The 15,047-nt window shown below is 64.5% G+C and overlaps 2 protein-coding genes across 2 annotated transcripts; both read left to right on the forward strand.

The window, feature by feature from the left end:
- The first annotated feature begins 1,973 nt into the window (after positions 1-1,973).
- IRF6 (interferon regulatory factor 6) lies at positions 1,974-11,507 on the forward strand. The gene is made up of 8 exons (XM_056126778.1): positions 1,974-2,067; positions 5,100-5,276; positions 7,226-7,430; positions 7,866-7,994; positions 9,394-9,537; positions 10,116-10,508; positions 10,816-10,934; positions 11,126-11,507. Exons 2-8 carry the CDS (start codon positions 5,103-5,105, stop codon positions 11,348-11,350), a joined length of 1,389 nt encoding a protein of 462 aa, XP_055982753.1. The 5' UTR covers positions 1,974-2,067; positions 5,100-5,102; the 3' UTR covers positions 11,351-11,507.
- A 2,156-nt stretch (positions 11,508-13,663) lies between these two features.
- Positions 13,664-14,628, forward strand: CUNH1orf74 (chromosome unknown C1orf74 homolog). Its single transcript, XM_056125597.1, has one exon. It carries the CDS (start codon positions 13,664-13,666, stop codon positions 14,510-14,512), a length of 849 nt encoding a protein of 282 aa, XP_055981572.1. The 3' UTR covers positions 14,513-14,628.
- The last annotated feature ends 419 nt before the right edge of the window (positions 14,629-15,047 follow it).

Here is a 15,047-nt window from a genome sequence, read left to right on the forward strand (position 1 = left end):
AGTGAAGGTTCTGGACTTGATTCCTGGTACCCCATTGTCCCCTGAGCATCACCGGGTGAGGGGGAAGAACCCATCCTCCAAGCCCAGCATGAGGGACAGTCCCTGAGCTTTTTTTTTTTTAAATTTAATTTATTTTCCTTTTTGGGTCACACTCGGCGATGCACTAGGGGTTACTCCTGGCTTTGCACTCAGGAATTACTCCTGGCAGTGCTCAGGGGACCATATGGGATGCTGGGAATCGAACTGAGGTTGGCCGCGTGCAAGGCAAACGCCCTCCCCATTGGACTATCACTCCAGCCCCTGGCCCCTGAGCTCTTTCATGTGGGTTGTTAACAATTCATAAATACTGTCCTCCCGTTGTTCATCGACTTGCTTGAGTGGGCACCAGTAACGTCTCACAACAAATTGTGAGACTTGTTGTGAATGTTTTTGGCATATCGAATACGCCACGGGGAGCTTGCCAGGCTCTGCTGTGTAGACGGGATACTCTCGGTAGCTGGCCGGGCTCTCCGAGAGGGGTGGAGGAATCGAACCCCATCGGCTGTGCGCAAGGCAAATGCCCTACCCGCTGTGCTATCGCTCCAGCCCAACAAATCATAAATACACATAAGTAAAAAAGAAAGGAAACAGGCACCTTCCAGAACAGGCCAATAATTCCCTCCTTCTTGGTTCGTCCCATCAGCAAATTGAAGTGGTGGGGAGCTGCTGGCCCACGTGCCTCTTGGCTGTCCCCTGGTCCCGCTTGCTCAGCCAACCCTCTGCACAGCTACAATGGCCAAGGCTGAGCCCACCGGTTGGGAGGTGCTGCCTATCTGTGGGTCTGGCTGAGGGGCCACTGGGAGCAGGGCACTGGGGGGGGGGACAGCTGCAGTATGTGTGGTCCAGTGGCCTTCTGGTGGCCACATCCCCTAAGTGCACGGGCACTTGGAAGCAGCCTTTACCCACAGGGAGCTCTCGGCTCGGGAGAATGTTCCAGAACCCCTTCCGGAGCTCCCTGTGCCCTCTGCTGATGCTATTGCTGCAAACTTGGGGTACACGTGGCTGATCACTGGGGGCAGGCAATGGGGTCCCCAGGATGCTGGCTCGTGCCCCACGACTTTCGCAGCTGGCAGGGCACCCCCTTCACCACACACAGCCCCCAGGGGTACACACAGGTGTGTGTGTGGAGGGCAGACAGCTGAGCCGCCTGCCTCAGTGCTGGGGCCCAGCCCTGGCCCGCACACTCGCAAGGCAGTGCTCTGAGCCACGGCAGCCTGTGTCACTCTTAGAAGGACATGTCACGTGGCAGACCCACTGCAGGGTCTACACCTCCATCCTTCTGTGCGGATGCACCTGGACAAGCACATGCTGAGACTCCCGGCTTGGGGGGCCCAAGTCTTAGCTGAGACTCAGGGCTGGGGGAAGCCAGGTGTCCGAGCCCGGGAACCCAACGTCCCCCTCAGCTCTGCTCTTCGGAGGTCTTGCCAGTGGCTTTGCACCACAGTCCCAAGGGCCTTCCCAGTTTTCCTGGGCTGTACCAGCCGGGGATGGAGGGGCCGAGGTGAGCAGGCCCCTGTGTGCGGGCAACAGCCAGGGTCCCGGCGTGGGCGGCAAGAGGCGGGTCCGCTGAGCGCCTCCAGCAGACGTCGCGTCAGCTGGTGGAGCGGAACCGAACGCCGGACCTCGGCGGCCTCACGTCCCCCGGGGAAGGTGAGGGGCCAGCACCTCCCGGTCCGGGCAGGAGGCCTCCGGAGAGAGAGCCCGGGCGCCCGTGCCCGGGAGTGGGCAGCGTGGGGGGGGGGGGGGGTGCGGCCGGCCCGGCAGGCCTCTTCCTGGGGGCCGGAGCGCCCAGAGGCCCAGGTGGGCCGGGCCCGCCCTCGTCCGCGCTCGGGGCGTGGCTTGGGGCCCGGGCCCGCCGCCAGCCAATCGCGCGCGGGGGCGGGGCCGGGGCGGGGCCTGCGGGCGGAGTGACGTGAGCGGCGCACCTGGGCCGGCAGGTAGGGCCGGGGCGCGGCGGAGCGGGGCCGCGGCGGCCGGCCGGGACGTGGTGCCGAAGGACGGCCGCTCCAGGGAGCCGAGCGCGGAAAGGTGGGTCCCCGGCTGCCGTGGACGCAGGGCCCGGGCCGCAGTGCGGGGACCCTCGCTGGGGACCCTGCGCAGGTGCCTTTGCCGGGGGCGCCCGCCCGACCCTGTCCTCGCTGCCGCCCCGACGGCGGCGGCGGCGGCGGCCGCTGGGCGCTACGCCGTCGTTCAGGGGTCCCGGCGCCGCCGACCCCTCGGCCCGCGGTCCTCGTGAGTGTCTGGAAGTCGGGGCGCGCCGGGTCCCGCGACCTGAGTTCGATTCCTCCCCCCGGGCTGGGCCCCGCCCTGGAGACACCTGGGCTTCCCGGGGCGTCGAGCTGGGTGCGGGGCGGTGGCCCTGGGCGTGGCTGCGCGCGGGGGGTGGGGGAGGCCTCTTCCTGGGGGCCGGAGCGTGCGGGGACCGGGCTCCCCGCAGGCTGCCCGTGGCCAAGGGGTCACCCCGACTCCTCCAGGAGCCGAGGAGGGCAGCGGGCCGGGGGAGGGGCTGCCCTGGGAGAAGGATGTGGGGGTGAGGGTTGGAGCTATGGGCGGGGCCCGCCGGAAGGGAGGAAAGGCCAGGGAGGGGCGCTCAGAGGCCACTAGGGGCCAGCCCCGTCTCCCACCCCATCCCGGGCGGGCGCCAGGGCCAAGCCCTCGATCCGCTCCTGGGCCCGGAAGGGACGTTGCAGCCCCCACCAAGCAGGGTCTGTGGCTCTGCAGGTTTGGGGTCGAGGAGGTGGGTGCCCGCAGCGCCCGACTATCCTCGCAGTCCCATCTTGACTTTCGCCTCTCCCTGGAGGAAGGAAGGAGGCCCTGGCAGGGCCTGCAGGTTCTGGGCACCACATTCCCAGTGGGGGCCAGGGGCCAGGACTGGGTCCGGGAGTGTGAACTGCTCTCCGCCTGTTTTCCCAGCTGCAGGAAAGACATCCACCCGCATCTGCAGACAGAAAGACTCCAGTCCTTCCACTGCCTGCCACTGCAGAAAGGCTAGTTGTGCTCCATTTGAAAGGTGCCTTTGTAGCTGCCTGGGCTCGGCCTCCCCGGGCAGCCCCTTTACCTGCTCCCTCCCTCCAAGGGCACGAATCCTAAGAGTCCTTTCCTCACAAATCCTAGGAGTCCGTTCCTTCAAACCAAGCGGGCTGGAACCCAGCTCTGCTCCTGGGCCTGAGGTCCCCAGCACCCAGCGTTGTGCTGGGCCCATGGGGCCTGGGGCGGGCCACACCTGCCTCTTTCCTTCTGTTTCGGTCTGGAGGTGGGAGTTCCAGTGGGAGCACTGCCTGTGGCGGGACCGTGGGCTTGCAGGTCTGGGAGCATACGCCACCCTCCTGGCACAGAGCCCCCAGGCATTGTCAGCCGAGGTGCCCTTCCTCTTACGGATGTTTCCCTAAGGATGTGGGTCCTCACCCCAGTCCCTGTCCCACAAGGAGCTCCTTGGCGCAGGGGGGTCTGGGCAGGAACCTGTTGGTTTCATTGCTGCCCAGCTAGCCTCAGCACCAGTGCAGTCGGGGGTCTGGGGACTGCCAAGGGGGAAGAGGTCCCAGGCCGTCCAAAGGCTACAAGTCCCCTCCCCCACCCAAAGGAAGGTGGTGGGCCTGCCTGGGAACCCAGGGTTCGCCAGGGCCAACATGGGCTCTGCAGGCCCAGGGGCTCCCCACCCCCGTGGCACCCCGAGTCCCTCCCCCTGTTCGCAGGCTGGGACTTGCCCGGAGTGTGCCGGCTTCTCAGTAGGCCAGGCCCACCTGACCCCACAGGGCTCAGGCCAGGGCGGAGCCCCCGGGACTCGGGGTGCTCCCTGGGGAGGCTCCGGTTGCACACCTGGTATCTGGGTCAGTGCAGGCGCCAGCAGGCTCTACTCGGGGAGCGGGGCTGTAGGCGGGGACCCCTCCAGGGGGAGTCTGACCCAGGAGGCCTGGTGCTGTGGGTAGCCTCAACTCAGCTGCTCTGGGCGGGGGGCCTGGGGGCTGAGGGGGGTCTCTGAAGGATGAAGTTTGTCTATGGGGACTGAGGGAGTCTCTGAGACTTGAGTGGGCATCTGGGGCTTGAAGGGCTGAGGGGATCTTGGGGACTGAGGGCCTCTCTAGGGGCTGAGGGGATCTCTGGGGAGTGAGGGGGTCTCTGGAGGCTGAGGGGGTCTCTGGGAGCTAAAGGGGTCCCTGGGGCTGAGGTGACGCTGGCCCGGGCAGAGCCCTGTACTCAGGCTGGAGTCAGGCGAATGAGCTCTCCTATGGGGGCCAGCATTGCACCGATCTCAAGGGCCTCTGAAGGAGGCTGTGGGCTTGTCATTCCGAGGCAACTCTCTCACCCATGTCAGGGATCGGTCCCTCCCCCCGCCAGCCTATGGGCCCAGTTTCCCTTCTGGGACCATGGGAAGGGGCCTCGCCCAGGGTTCCAGCTGCAGGAAAGGGGCGTGGGCCCTAGATGGTCCCCGTGTGCCCATCACCTGGTGTAGGGCTGTGGGCGGCAGAGAGGAAGAAGGGCCCTGGGGCCAGCGCCAAGCTGCCTTCTGGTCTGCAAGCGAGGCCCTTGCCCGCGCCCCATCTCCAGCCCTGGTTCCCCTGCAGACAGCACCAGCAGCCTGCAAGCACCAGCCTCTCTGGGGGCTGGAGGGCAAACAGCGACCCTCCTTCTGCCCCCCTTCCTGCCTCTTGCCTCCCTTCACTCCCCTCCTCTCTCTTCTCCCTCCTCCTCCCTTCTCCCCCTCCCTTCTCTCTCCTCCTCTCTCCCCTCCTCCCCTTCCTCTCCCCTCCTTCCTCTTCTCCCTCCCTTTCTCCTTCTCTCCCTCCTCCTCCTCCCCCCTTACCTTTCCAGCCCTCCTCCCCTCCCTAGCCCCCCCCCCCCCCGCCTGCTTTAGGGGGAAGCATGTTCCAGCTTGGTGACATCATCTTTCTATTTTTCTGCTCAGATTTAACTGGGAGAAATGCGATCTGCTTCCCTGATAACTGGTTTGGCTGGAGCCAGGGTGGAAATGGCATTGGAGCAGGAATCAAAGATCCTTTCCAGCTCCTTTCCCCTCCCACCTGGCCCAGTGCGTCTGTGACTCAGTTTCTCCTCTCTCCCAGGCCATGGCACTGCACCCGCGCAGAGTGCGCCTGAAACCCTGGCTGGTGGCCCAGGTGGACAGTGGCCTGTACCCAGGCCTCATCTGGCTGCACCGGGACTCCAAGCGCTTCCAGATCCCGTGGAAGCACGCCACGCGCCACAGCCCGCAGCAGGAGGAGGAGAACACCATCTTTAAGGTGCGGGACGCCGGCTCGCTGGCTGCGCCGTGACCTGTGCAGACCCAGAATGGTCTGGGGATTCGTCCACAGTGTGGGTGGGCTCCTGGGTGAAACTGCATGGGGGTGGGGGCGGTAAGGTCCCCACACTCCGGTTCCCAGGGCCGATACCACCCTCTGGCACTAGCTGAAGGGCCCGAAGGACAGCCGCTGGGCTCCCAGAGGCCCTTTGTCCCCCAGCTCAGTCCTGACAAACATACAGCACCCCCTGACCCTCACCCACCCCAGAGTCAGGCCCCAGAGTCAGGAACATTTTGGTGTAGCCAGGCCACTTTCAGGCCAGAGCCTCCGTTCCACGGGTGATGCTGGCCACACTGAGGTGCGCTTCCCTCTCAGAGGCCTGCATGTGTACATGTCAGCGTGTGGTCTGTGTCTGTGTGTGGTCTGCATGTGTGTAGCATACACGTGTGGTCTCCGTATGTGTGGTCTGTGTGTGCTGTGGCTGCCTTCTCTGCCTGGAGGCTGATATAGCACACAGGAAGGGGTGTATATCTGTGAAGAGATATGTGATGATATGTGGTGTGTGATGGTGTGTGTGTGTGTGTGTGTGGTGTGTGTGATAATGTGTAATTTGTTTATGATGATGTGTTTGGTGTGATGGTATGTGATGGTGTATCTGGTATGTGTGACTTGTGTTTATGATGATGTGTCTGGTGTGACTGATGGAGTGTGATGGTGTGTGTGGTGCATGTAGTGTGTGGTGTGTGATGGTGTGTATGATGGTATATGTGATGGTATGTGATGGTGAGACGTGTATGTGTGATATGTGTGATAATGTGTGATTTGTGTTTATGACAACTGTGTGTTGTGTGTGGTATGTGTGGTGGTGCGTGATGTGTGTTTATGATGATGTGTCTGGTATGACTGATGGAGTGTGATGTGTGTGTGGTGTGTGTAGTGTGTGATGTGTGATGGTGTGTATGTGATGGCATGTGATGGTATGTGATGGTGTGACATGTGTGTGATGTGTGTGATGATGTGTGATTTGTGTTTATGACAGTTGTGTCTGGTATGTGTGTGTGGTATGTGTGTTTATGATGATGTGTCTGGTGTGACTGATGGAGTGTGATGGTGTGTCTGGTATTTGTGACTTGTGTTTATGATGATGTGTCTGGTGTGACTGATGGAGTGTGATGGTGTGTGTGGTGCGTGTAGTGTGTGGTGTGTGATGGTATGTATGATGGTGTATGTGATGGTATGTGATGGTGAGACGTGTATGTGTGATATGTGTGATAATGTGTGATTTGTGTTTATGACAACTGTGTGTTGTGTGTGGTATGTGTGGTGGTGCGTGATGTGTGTTTATGATGATGTGTCTGGTATGACTGATGGAGTGTGATGTGTGTGTGGTGTGTGTAGTGTGTGATGTGTGATGGTGTGTATGTGATGGCATGTGATGGCATGTGATGGTGTGACATGTGTGTGAGATGTGTGTGATGATGTGTGATTTGTGTTTATGACAGTTGTGTCTGGTATGTGTGTGTGGTATGTGTGATGGTGCATCATGTGTGTTTATGATGATGTGTCTGGTATGACTGATGGAGTGTGATGGTGTGTGATGCGTGTAGTGTGTGGTGTGTGTGGTGTGTGATGGTGTGTATGATGGTGTATGTGATGATATGTGATGGTGTGACGTATTTGTGTGATGTGTGTGATGATGTGTGATTTGTGTTTATGACAATTGTATCTGGTGTGTGTGTGTGGTATGTGTGGTGGTGCGTGATGTGTTTATGATGATGTGTTTGGTGTGTGTGGTGTGTGTGATGGTATGTGATGGTGTGTGTGGTGCATATGATCTATGTTTATGACGATGTGTCTGGTGTGAGGTATGCTTGCATCTGCGTGATGCCCATGGCAGAGACTGGGCGTGCTCGGGGTGGCCACAGCATACACCAGTGCTCTGCCCACAGGCCTGGGCAGTGGAGACGGGCAAGTACCAGGAGGGTGTGGATGAGCCGGACCCTGCCAAGTGGAAGGCCCAGCTCCGCTGTGCCCTCAACAAGAGCCGCGAGTTCACCCTGATGTACGATGGCACCAAGGAGGTGCCCATGAACCCTGTGAAGATCTACCAAGTGTGTGACATCCCTCAGCCCCAGGGCTCTATTGTCAACCCAGGTGAGGGTCCTGCAGACTGGGGGCCGGGAGGACCTAGAGTCAGAACATCAGTGGGGACGGGGTGGGGGAACCAAGAGGAGGGGGCATGGCAGGGAGGAGGGGGGCCAGGGAGGAAGGACATGGGCAGGGGAGGAGGAGGAAGACAGAGGATGAGGAGAACATGGCTCTGGTCTAGCACTTGCCCGGAGCCCCGGTTAGAACCCTGGCCAGCAGTGAGAGGAAAATTCCAATGAAACACAATCAGAAAGGGGGGAAGGAGAGCTGAGGGACCCAGGCAAGTGCCCATTAGCTGTGTCCAGTCCTCCCACCTGGGCCAGCCGCGACACCCAGGGAGTGAGGGCCCTGTGGGGAGGTACTGTCCATGTGTGAAGGGGCGCTCTCCGGGGAGCGGTGGGGGCCCGGCTCAGTCGTGACCTGGGTTGGTACGCGGGGCAGGTTCCACTGGGTCTGCCCCTTGGGACGAGAAGGACAACGAACTGGACGACGAGGATGAGGAGGATGAGCTGGACCAGTCTCAGCACCATGTCCCCATCCAGGACACCTTCCACTTCCTGAACATCAGCGGTGAGTAGGGAAGGGCACAGGGGGCAGCGTAAGCCCATCCGTGGTGGCATGTGGGCACAGACACTCAAACGGGTGCGGAGCATGCCACCTGCTGTCAAGTCTGCTGGTGTTCTCTGCAGCTCCTGGGCACCCAGTGCAGGGAACAGCCTGCTCTGGGGCATGTCTGGGACACTTGGTCCCCTGGGGCGTACTGGCCTGGGCTCCACCTAATGCCGCCCCTGTCCTTCGTGGGTCCAAGGCCAGGGGCTGGGGGCTCCTTCTGCACCCACCGCTTCTTTCCCCACTCCCCACCCGCCCCGCCAGCTGAGGAGGAGGCCCACCCCACTCCTGGCCCCCGGCCGGTTGGTCAGTAGACCCCTCCTGTGCCCTGCAGCCTGAGCCCAGCCCTCCCTCTCTCGGCAATCTGTGTTCTGTGTTTGGTTTTTGAGCCACAGCCAACACAGAGCCTACTCCTGGCTCTGTGGTCACTCCTGGTGGGGCTCAGAGGACCCTCCTGGGTGCTGGAGATTGGACCTGGGCCAGTGTGTGCAAGGCAAGAACCCTCTAAGCAGTCCTAGACTGGACCCACTCAGGGCTACTCACTTGGCCCCAGGTCAGCGCAGCACCAACTGGGGGCCCTTTTGCCATTTCTTCACTGGAGGGAATGTCATGGATGGTCTGTGCCTGCTGTGCCCCCCAGCGGGCAGCTCTGGGAGATGGCAGAGCAGCGCCAGCACAGGGGGAGTGTGCTGGAGGCCCACCTACGGTGCTGAGCATGGGCAGAGGGGAGCTCCAGCCAGAGAGGCTGGCCCAGGGGACCGTCTCCAACTTTCCGTATTTCTTTTTTTGTTTTGTTTTTGGGTCACGCTCACTGATGCTCAGCGATTGCTCCTGGCTGGGAACCGTATGGGATACTGGGGGTCAAATCCTGGCCAGGCAAGACAGACAACCTCCCACCGTGCCATTGCTCCAGCCCTGGTCTTTCTTTGCTGCTTTCCTTGGGGATGGGTTGAGTAGACAGTGAGGTTTCCATGGTTTGAAGTTCGCAGTGGTATGAAGGAGACTTCCTTCCCCCTTAAGCTCATAATCCTTTCTCTGGGGGGCTGGATCTTTCTGATCACCGTGGATGGCTGTCTCGGATTGAGTGCTGGTCTGCTCATACTCACTGAGTCAGTGGACTCAGCAGGTCCATCTGGTTGAGTCGCCAGGGCCCAGTCTCGGGGCACCTGATTCACGTCCTTCTCACGGGAATCCCCCAGAAAGCCCCACGTCTGCCTGCCCCTCTTCGGAAAAGGCACCTCGTATGAGCCTCGTATGAGCCTGGGCTGGACCTGACTCTCCCCAGCTGTGGGCACACGCAGGCGCCTGGAGCCTGAGTGCAGTGCCCTGCCTCTCCGGTCACCCACCTCCTGTCTTCTAGGGTCCCCCATGGCACCAGCCAGTGTGGGCAACTGCAGTCCTGAAGCAGCGTGGCCCAAGTCGGAGCCCCTGGAGATGGAAGTGCCGCCTGCCCCCATGCAGCCCTTCTACAGCTCCCCGGAACTGTGGATCAGCTCCCTGCCCAGTGCGTGCCCCCTCGGGCCTCTTCTTGTCCCCGGGCCTGGCCGATGAGTCACTGGGGCGGAAGCTGCCTGCTGGGTGCATCTCTGACTGGTGGCGGCGGGAGTGGGAAGGAAGCTGGGTCCATGTTTGGCCTGCCAGGTGGGGTCCAGGCCAGGGGGCCAGGGAAGGAAGTGGCCATGACTTGTCTGAGGGAGTGCTTGGGAGTCTGAGGGTTTGGGGCCCTGGGAGAACTTTCTGGATTGGGCATGGGTTGGTCTCATCTTCCCTTCACGCGAGGTGTGGAGGACTCGAGGCGAGGCTGGCAGATGTGTGAGGGGCCCGGTGGGCGCATGGCCGAGACGTTTGTCAGATGGGACAGTTGCCGCCAGCAGAGGTTCCTTTTGGGGGGCAGGAGGGGGCCGGCTTTGGCTCTTACTCCTAAGCCGGGAGCCACGGGTTCTGGCCCCGGTTCCTGAGGGGCTGTATCCAGGGTGTGGCACCTGCAGGTGACCTTGTGGATGCCCCCGGTCCCAGAGCCTGCAGGGCGGTGGCAGGGCCCGGTGCTGGCCCTGGCTGGTGCTCACTGAGCTCTCCCCGCAGTGACCGACCTGGACATCAAGTTCCAGTACCGTGGGAAGGAGTATGGGCAGACCATGACGGTGAGCAACCCGCAGGGCTGCCGCCTTTTCTACGGGGACCTGGGCCCCATGCCTGACCAGGAGGAACTCTTTGGGCCCGTGAGCCTGGAGCAGGTCCGCTTCCCCGGCCCGGAGCACATCAGCAACGAGAAGCAGAAGCTGTTCACCAGCAAACTGCTGGATGTCATGGACCGGGGCCTGATCCTGGAGGTCAGCGGCCACGCCATCTACGCTGTGCGTCTGTGCCAGTGCAAGGTGTACTGGTCTGGGCCCTGTGCCCCTTCGCCCGCTGTGCCCAACCTCATCGAGAGGCAGAAGAAGGTCAAACTCTTCTGCCTGGAGACGTTCCTCAGCGGTGGGTCTCCTCGGATGCCGGGGCGGGTTCTGGGCGGCCTTCGGATTCGGGGGGCGGGGCGGCAGCCCCTTGGACAGAAGGCCAAGCCTCAGTCAACTGGGTATGTCTAAGAGGCAGGGTGGATCTGCGGTGGGGTCTCAACCAGCAGTGTCACAGCCCCCCACCCCCGCCCGGGACAGGCTGATGGGCGGGTGCAGGTTTGGTGGTGGTGGTGGCTGCTGTGAGTGTGGGTCGCCGGCGACCATGTCCTGGCTGGGTGTGTGCAGCCTCTGCTCCTAGTGCTCACAGGCAGGCTCTCACTCCCCAGAGCTCATCGCCCACCAGAAGGGGCAGATCGAGAAGCAGCCGCCGTTTGAGATTCACCTGTGCTTTGGGGAGGAATGGCCAGATGGGAAGCCCCCAGAGAGGAAGCTCATTCTGGTCCAGGTAGGTGCGGGAGTCCCAGAGCCCATGTCCCCACCTCCAGGGTCAGAGTTGTGCTAAATGAAGTGCATCCGCTTGTGCGGAGCCACCTTTCCCGGCCCGGGCTCTGCTCAGCCCTGTCCCAGCGCCCTGCGCTGTCCTTGTCTCCAGCCTCGTCTCACCCTTCCCTGTCTCACCCCCGCGCTGTCCCACAGGTCATCCCCGTGGTGGCCCGCATGATCTACGAGATGTTTTCTGGCGACTTCACCCGCTCCTTCGACAGCGGCAGCGTGCGTCTGCAGATCTCCACACCTGACATCAAAGACAACATTGTCGCGCAGCTGAAGCAGCTGTACCGAATCCTGCAGACCCAGGACGGCTGGCAGCCCGTGCCAGCCGCCCCCAACATGCAGCTGCCCCCCGCACTGCCCGCCCAGTAGCCAGGCCTCAGTGCCCCCTGTCCCTGCACAGTGCTGCCCCAACTGTCCGGCATGCAGCTGCCCCCAGCCAGGCAGGCCGGCCTCTTGCTATTTTTATAGATGAGATTGTACATACTGGTGGTTTGTTTTTTATGCAGATTGAACCCGCTTGGCTCCCCTAATGTGTTGGTCTTTCTTGATCCTCCAACTCTGCCAAGGCTTGAAAGTTGACTTAATTGATGGAAAAGTCACCCTTCAGACTCCTTTCTTCTCTCTGGGTGCAATGGCATGAGGTGGCAGTTAAGGGGCTGGCTGGGTAGTCGGGACCAGGTTCCTGTGGCACCTTTGCTGCCAGTTGCCTGTGACCTTGGACCAATCTGAGTAACCCGGTGGAGCACCTGGGTCCAGTTTGCACCCCCCGCCCCCTCCCGCGGCTTCCGGAACATGCTGGCATCATTCTTGGGTCCTCTTCCCCCTTGCTCCTCAGTTTGACCTGTTCTGCGAGTACAGCGAGTGACCCCTCCCAGGAAGTGAGCAGGCGGGGAGACTGGTCGCTTAGCAACAGGCTTGGTATCTAAATAGAAAGAGGTGCCAAAGTCTGAGAGGCGTGCCCGTGCCTGCACTCTGCGGAGGGGGAGGGACCGTGCAGGCCCTGGTGTCGGCGCTGAAGAGGAGCAGGGAGGCCCCTGGAGGATGGGGCTCCCTCTCCCCGAGGCCCATCAGGAGTGGGTCTTCTGCGCTCGTGCCGGTGTGGGCTCCTGCAGGAGGGCCCCAGCCTGGCGGAGGTGCCGGCCACTGCCAGCACGCTTTCCCCTTGCGTCATCCCGGAGCCTCTGGCCTTTCAGAGTTTTCGGATGAGGTGGCGCTAGGCGAGCCTCGACCCTCGCAGGTCCCTCTGCTGTGGCCTCGCCTGGCTTGGAAGCGGAGCGGCAGCCCCTTCCCCGGCTGCCCCCGCAGCAGTGGCTGTGGGTGGCGCAAGCCCAGGAGGCCTTGGGAGGAGGGGGCGTGTCTCCAGCGTGGCCGAGGAAGAGTTCGGTCCTCGTGGAGCGCCCACTGACCAGCCCAGCATCCCTCGCAGGGATGAGTGTGGGAGCTGGCCGTGCAGCAGGGCCGGAGCTGGTGGTGCCTGCCGGGGCCCTGACACCGGCTGAGCTCCGAGCAGCGACTGGCGGCGGGCTTGCTCCTGGGCTGGGCCGAGATGGGTCCAAGGCGGCAAGTGACCCCAAGGGGGGTAGGTTCTGGGTGCAGGCCGGCATGGGGCCCTCCCAGGCGGCCGCGCCGCTTTCCAGGTGCTGGGGCCAGTGGGCGGCCAGAGGCGGCAGGCTGGACCGAAACGGCCGGGTAGGGCGGGCCCTGCCCACGCCGCGCTCAGGGCCGCCCCAGGGGGCTGACCGGCTTCAGATCCTCCCGCCGTCAGGGGCCACCCTGGCGGGCGTACAGAGGTGTGAGTGGTGGGACGACCCCGCCGGGCAGGCGCAGCGACTCTTCCCGCTAACGGCCCGTGCGTGCGGCGGGGTGGGCGCACCAGCCTCGGGGCGGGGACCGTCCGCCCGACGCGCCCCTGCAATCCGGGGGACGGCCAGGTGCCCCGGAGAGGGGGGAGGGTTCGCAACCGGCACGTGCCGACCCCACGCAAGCCTCCGCCGGCCTGGCCGCCTTCCGTCCGCCCCGACGCCCCGCGCAGCGTGCGGCTCCGCACAGAGCCACCGGCCCGGCGCCCCCACCAGACCCCCGCGTGCCCCTTCCAGCCCCGCCCTCCGCCCCGCCTTCCCCGGCCATCTCCGCCAATCCCCGCGCTCCCCGCGCGGTCCCGCTCCCAGGGCCCGCCCCCTCCTATCTCCGCCAATCCTCGCTTCCCCCGCGCGGTCCCGCTCCCAGGGCCCGCCCCCCTCCTATCTCCGCCAATCCTCGCTTCCCCCGCGCGGTCCCGCTCCCAGGGCCCGCCCCCTCCTATCTCCGCCAGTCCTCGCTTCCCCAGCGCAGTCCCGCTCCCAGGGCCCGCCTCCCCCGGCCATCTCCGCCAATCCCCGCGCCGCGCGCGCGGTTCCGCTCCCAGGGTTCGCCTCCTCGCGCCCGCCCGGCTCTCCCGGTTCCTGCGCTAGGCCGGAAGGGGCGGGGCGGGCGGCGGGGCGCTCACACTTCCGGCGTCTCGGCCCGGGAGCCTCGCCCGCGCGCGCGCTCGCGCTCGGGGCCGGCGGAACTCCTGAGCCGGCGGTGCGGCGGGCGCGGCGGGCGCGGCGGGCCGGGCGGGGCCGGCCGGGGCCGGGGGCGCGGGGCCGAGGGTGCGCGCTCAGCCGCCCGCGCCGCTCCCCGGCCCGCCGGGAGGCGCCGCCGATGGAGGAGGCCGCGGGCCGCGAGGCCGGGGACCGCGTGCCCGGCGCCCCCGCGCGCGCGCCCAGCGCCCCGGAGCTGGTGGCGGCGGCGCGGCGGAGCCTGGGCCCGGGCCGCCGGCGGGGCCGGGGGCCGCCGCGCGCCGCCTGCCTGCACCTGGCCGCGGAGGTGCTGGCCGTGGCCCGCGGGCTGAAGCCGGCGCTGCTGTACGACGGCGGCGGCGCGGGCGAGGCCGAGCTGCGGGGCTACCTGGAGGCGCTGCGCGGCCTGGGGCTGCCCACGCAGCGGCTGCACGTCCTGGACCTCGGCGAGCACCGCCTGGTGCTCAGCCCCGAGCGCGCGCGGCAGCACCTGGAGCTGGTGCGGGCCGGCGGCGTGGCCTTCGTGGACGTGTCGGGGGCGCAGCCGCACGCCGCGCTCTGCTCGCTGGACCAGCGGCCGGACCTGCGCGCGCTGCTGGCCGAGCTGGGCGCGCACCTGCGCGGGCTGCGCCCCGGCGTGAGCGGCAGCCGCCTGCGCCCGGCCGACTGGAGCCTGTGCGCGCTCTTCGGCGTCCTGCTGGGCTACCCCGCGGCCTACACCTTCCGCCCGGGCCAGGGCCCGGCCGAGGCCGAGCCCGGCTGCCTGGCGCTGGTGCCGCTGCGCGTGTTCTCGGCGCGGCTCCGCTGGCCGCCGGCGGGGCTCGAGCTCCTGCTCTGCTCCTTCAGCGTCCCCGAGCGCCTGGTGCCCGCGCTGGGCGGCGCGCTGGGCAGCTGGGAGCGGGAGCTCCGGGCCCGGTGGCGGGCGCAGAGCGACTTCGCCGACCTCAGCATCTCGTCCGAGGTGGTCACGCTCCCCGCCGTGGCCCTCTGACCCGGCCCGGGGGCGCGGGGGGCGTGGAGGGGGCCCCGGGCGTGCCTGGCCGCAGCGCGCACTGGGGCACGAGGTCGGAGGGCGAGTCGCGGGCCGTGCGTGCTGCGGAGAAGGAAAGGGACCACCCGGGACTCCCCCTCTTATGATGGACTGGCTGGGGGAGGCTCGGGCTGTTCTGAGTCGAGCCCTAATAAACCGGGTGTTGAGGTCTGGGGCCAGTGAAGTTCCATTCGTGTGACTGTGTGTGTGTGTGAATTTCTTTTAACAGCAGGTTGCATTGAGGGTCTCCATCTCTGAGACTGCTGCCCCATGACGTCCTGCCTGTCAGGCTGCCTTTATTGCCCCATTCCTGTGGCCACGTGGCCTCTGGGCTGGGGAGGCCCAGGGCTGTTGACACTCCCTCCTGGGCAGCTCCCTTGGGAGGAAGCCTCTGGCGGGTGGCCACTGGCCCACGAGCCTGGTGCTGGCTTCCAGTCGGATGGAAGAGTCTCTGGGGTGCTGGTGGTGGTTGAGGCCCGCACCCCTTTGCTCTTTC

This window comes from Sorex fumeus, unplaced genomic scaffold, assembly GCF_029834395.1.
Source record: "Sorex fumeus unplaced genomic scaffold, SorFum_2.1 ptg000006l, whole genome shotgun sequence".
Lineage (NCBI taxonomy): Eukaryota > Metazoa > Chordata > Mammalia > Eulipotyphla > Soricidae > Sorex > Sorex fumeus.

Excerpts from the sequence above, each read along its gene's own strand:
- IRF6 (XM_056126778.1), top strand. The coding sequence starts at position 5,103 with ATGGCACTGCACCCGCGCAGAGTGCGCCTGAAACCCTGGCTGGTGGCC. Across the intron at positions 7,431-7,865 it reads GGGCTCTATTGTCAACCCAG|GTTCCACTGGGTCTGCCCCT; the intron begins GTGAGGGTCCTG and ends TACGCGGGGCAG. Across the intron at positions 7,995-9,393 it reads CCACTTCCTGAACATCAGCG|GGTCCCCCATGGCACCAGCC; the intron begins GTGAGTAGGGAA and ends CCTGTCTTCTAG.
- CUNH1orf74 (XM_056125597.1), top strand. The coding sequence starts at position 13,664 with ATGGAGGAGGCCGCGGGCCGCGAGGCCGGGGACCGCGTGCCCGGCGCC.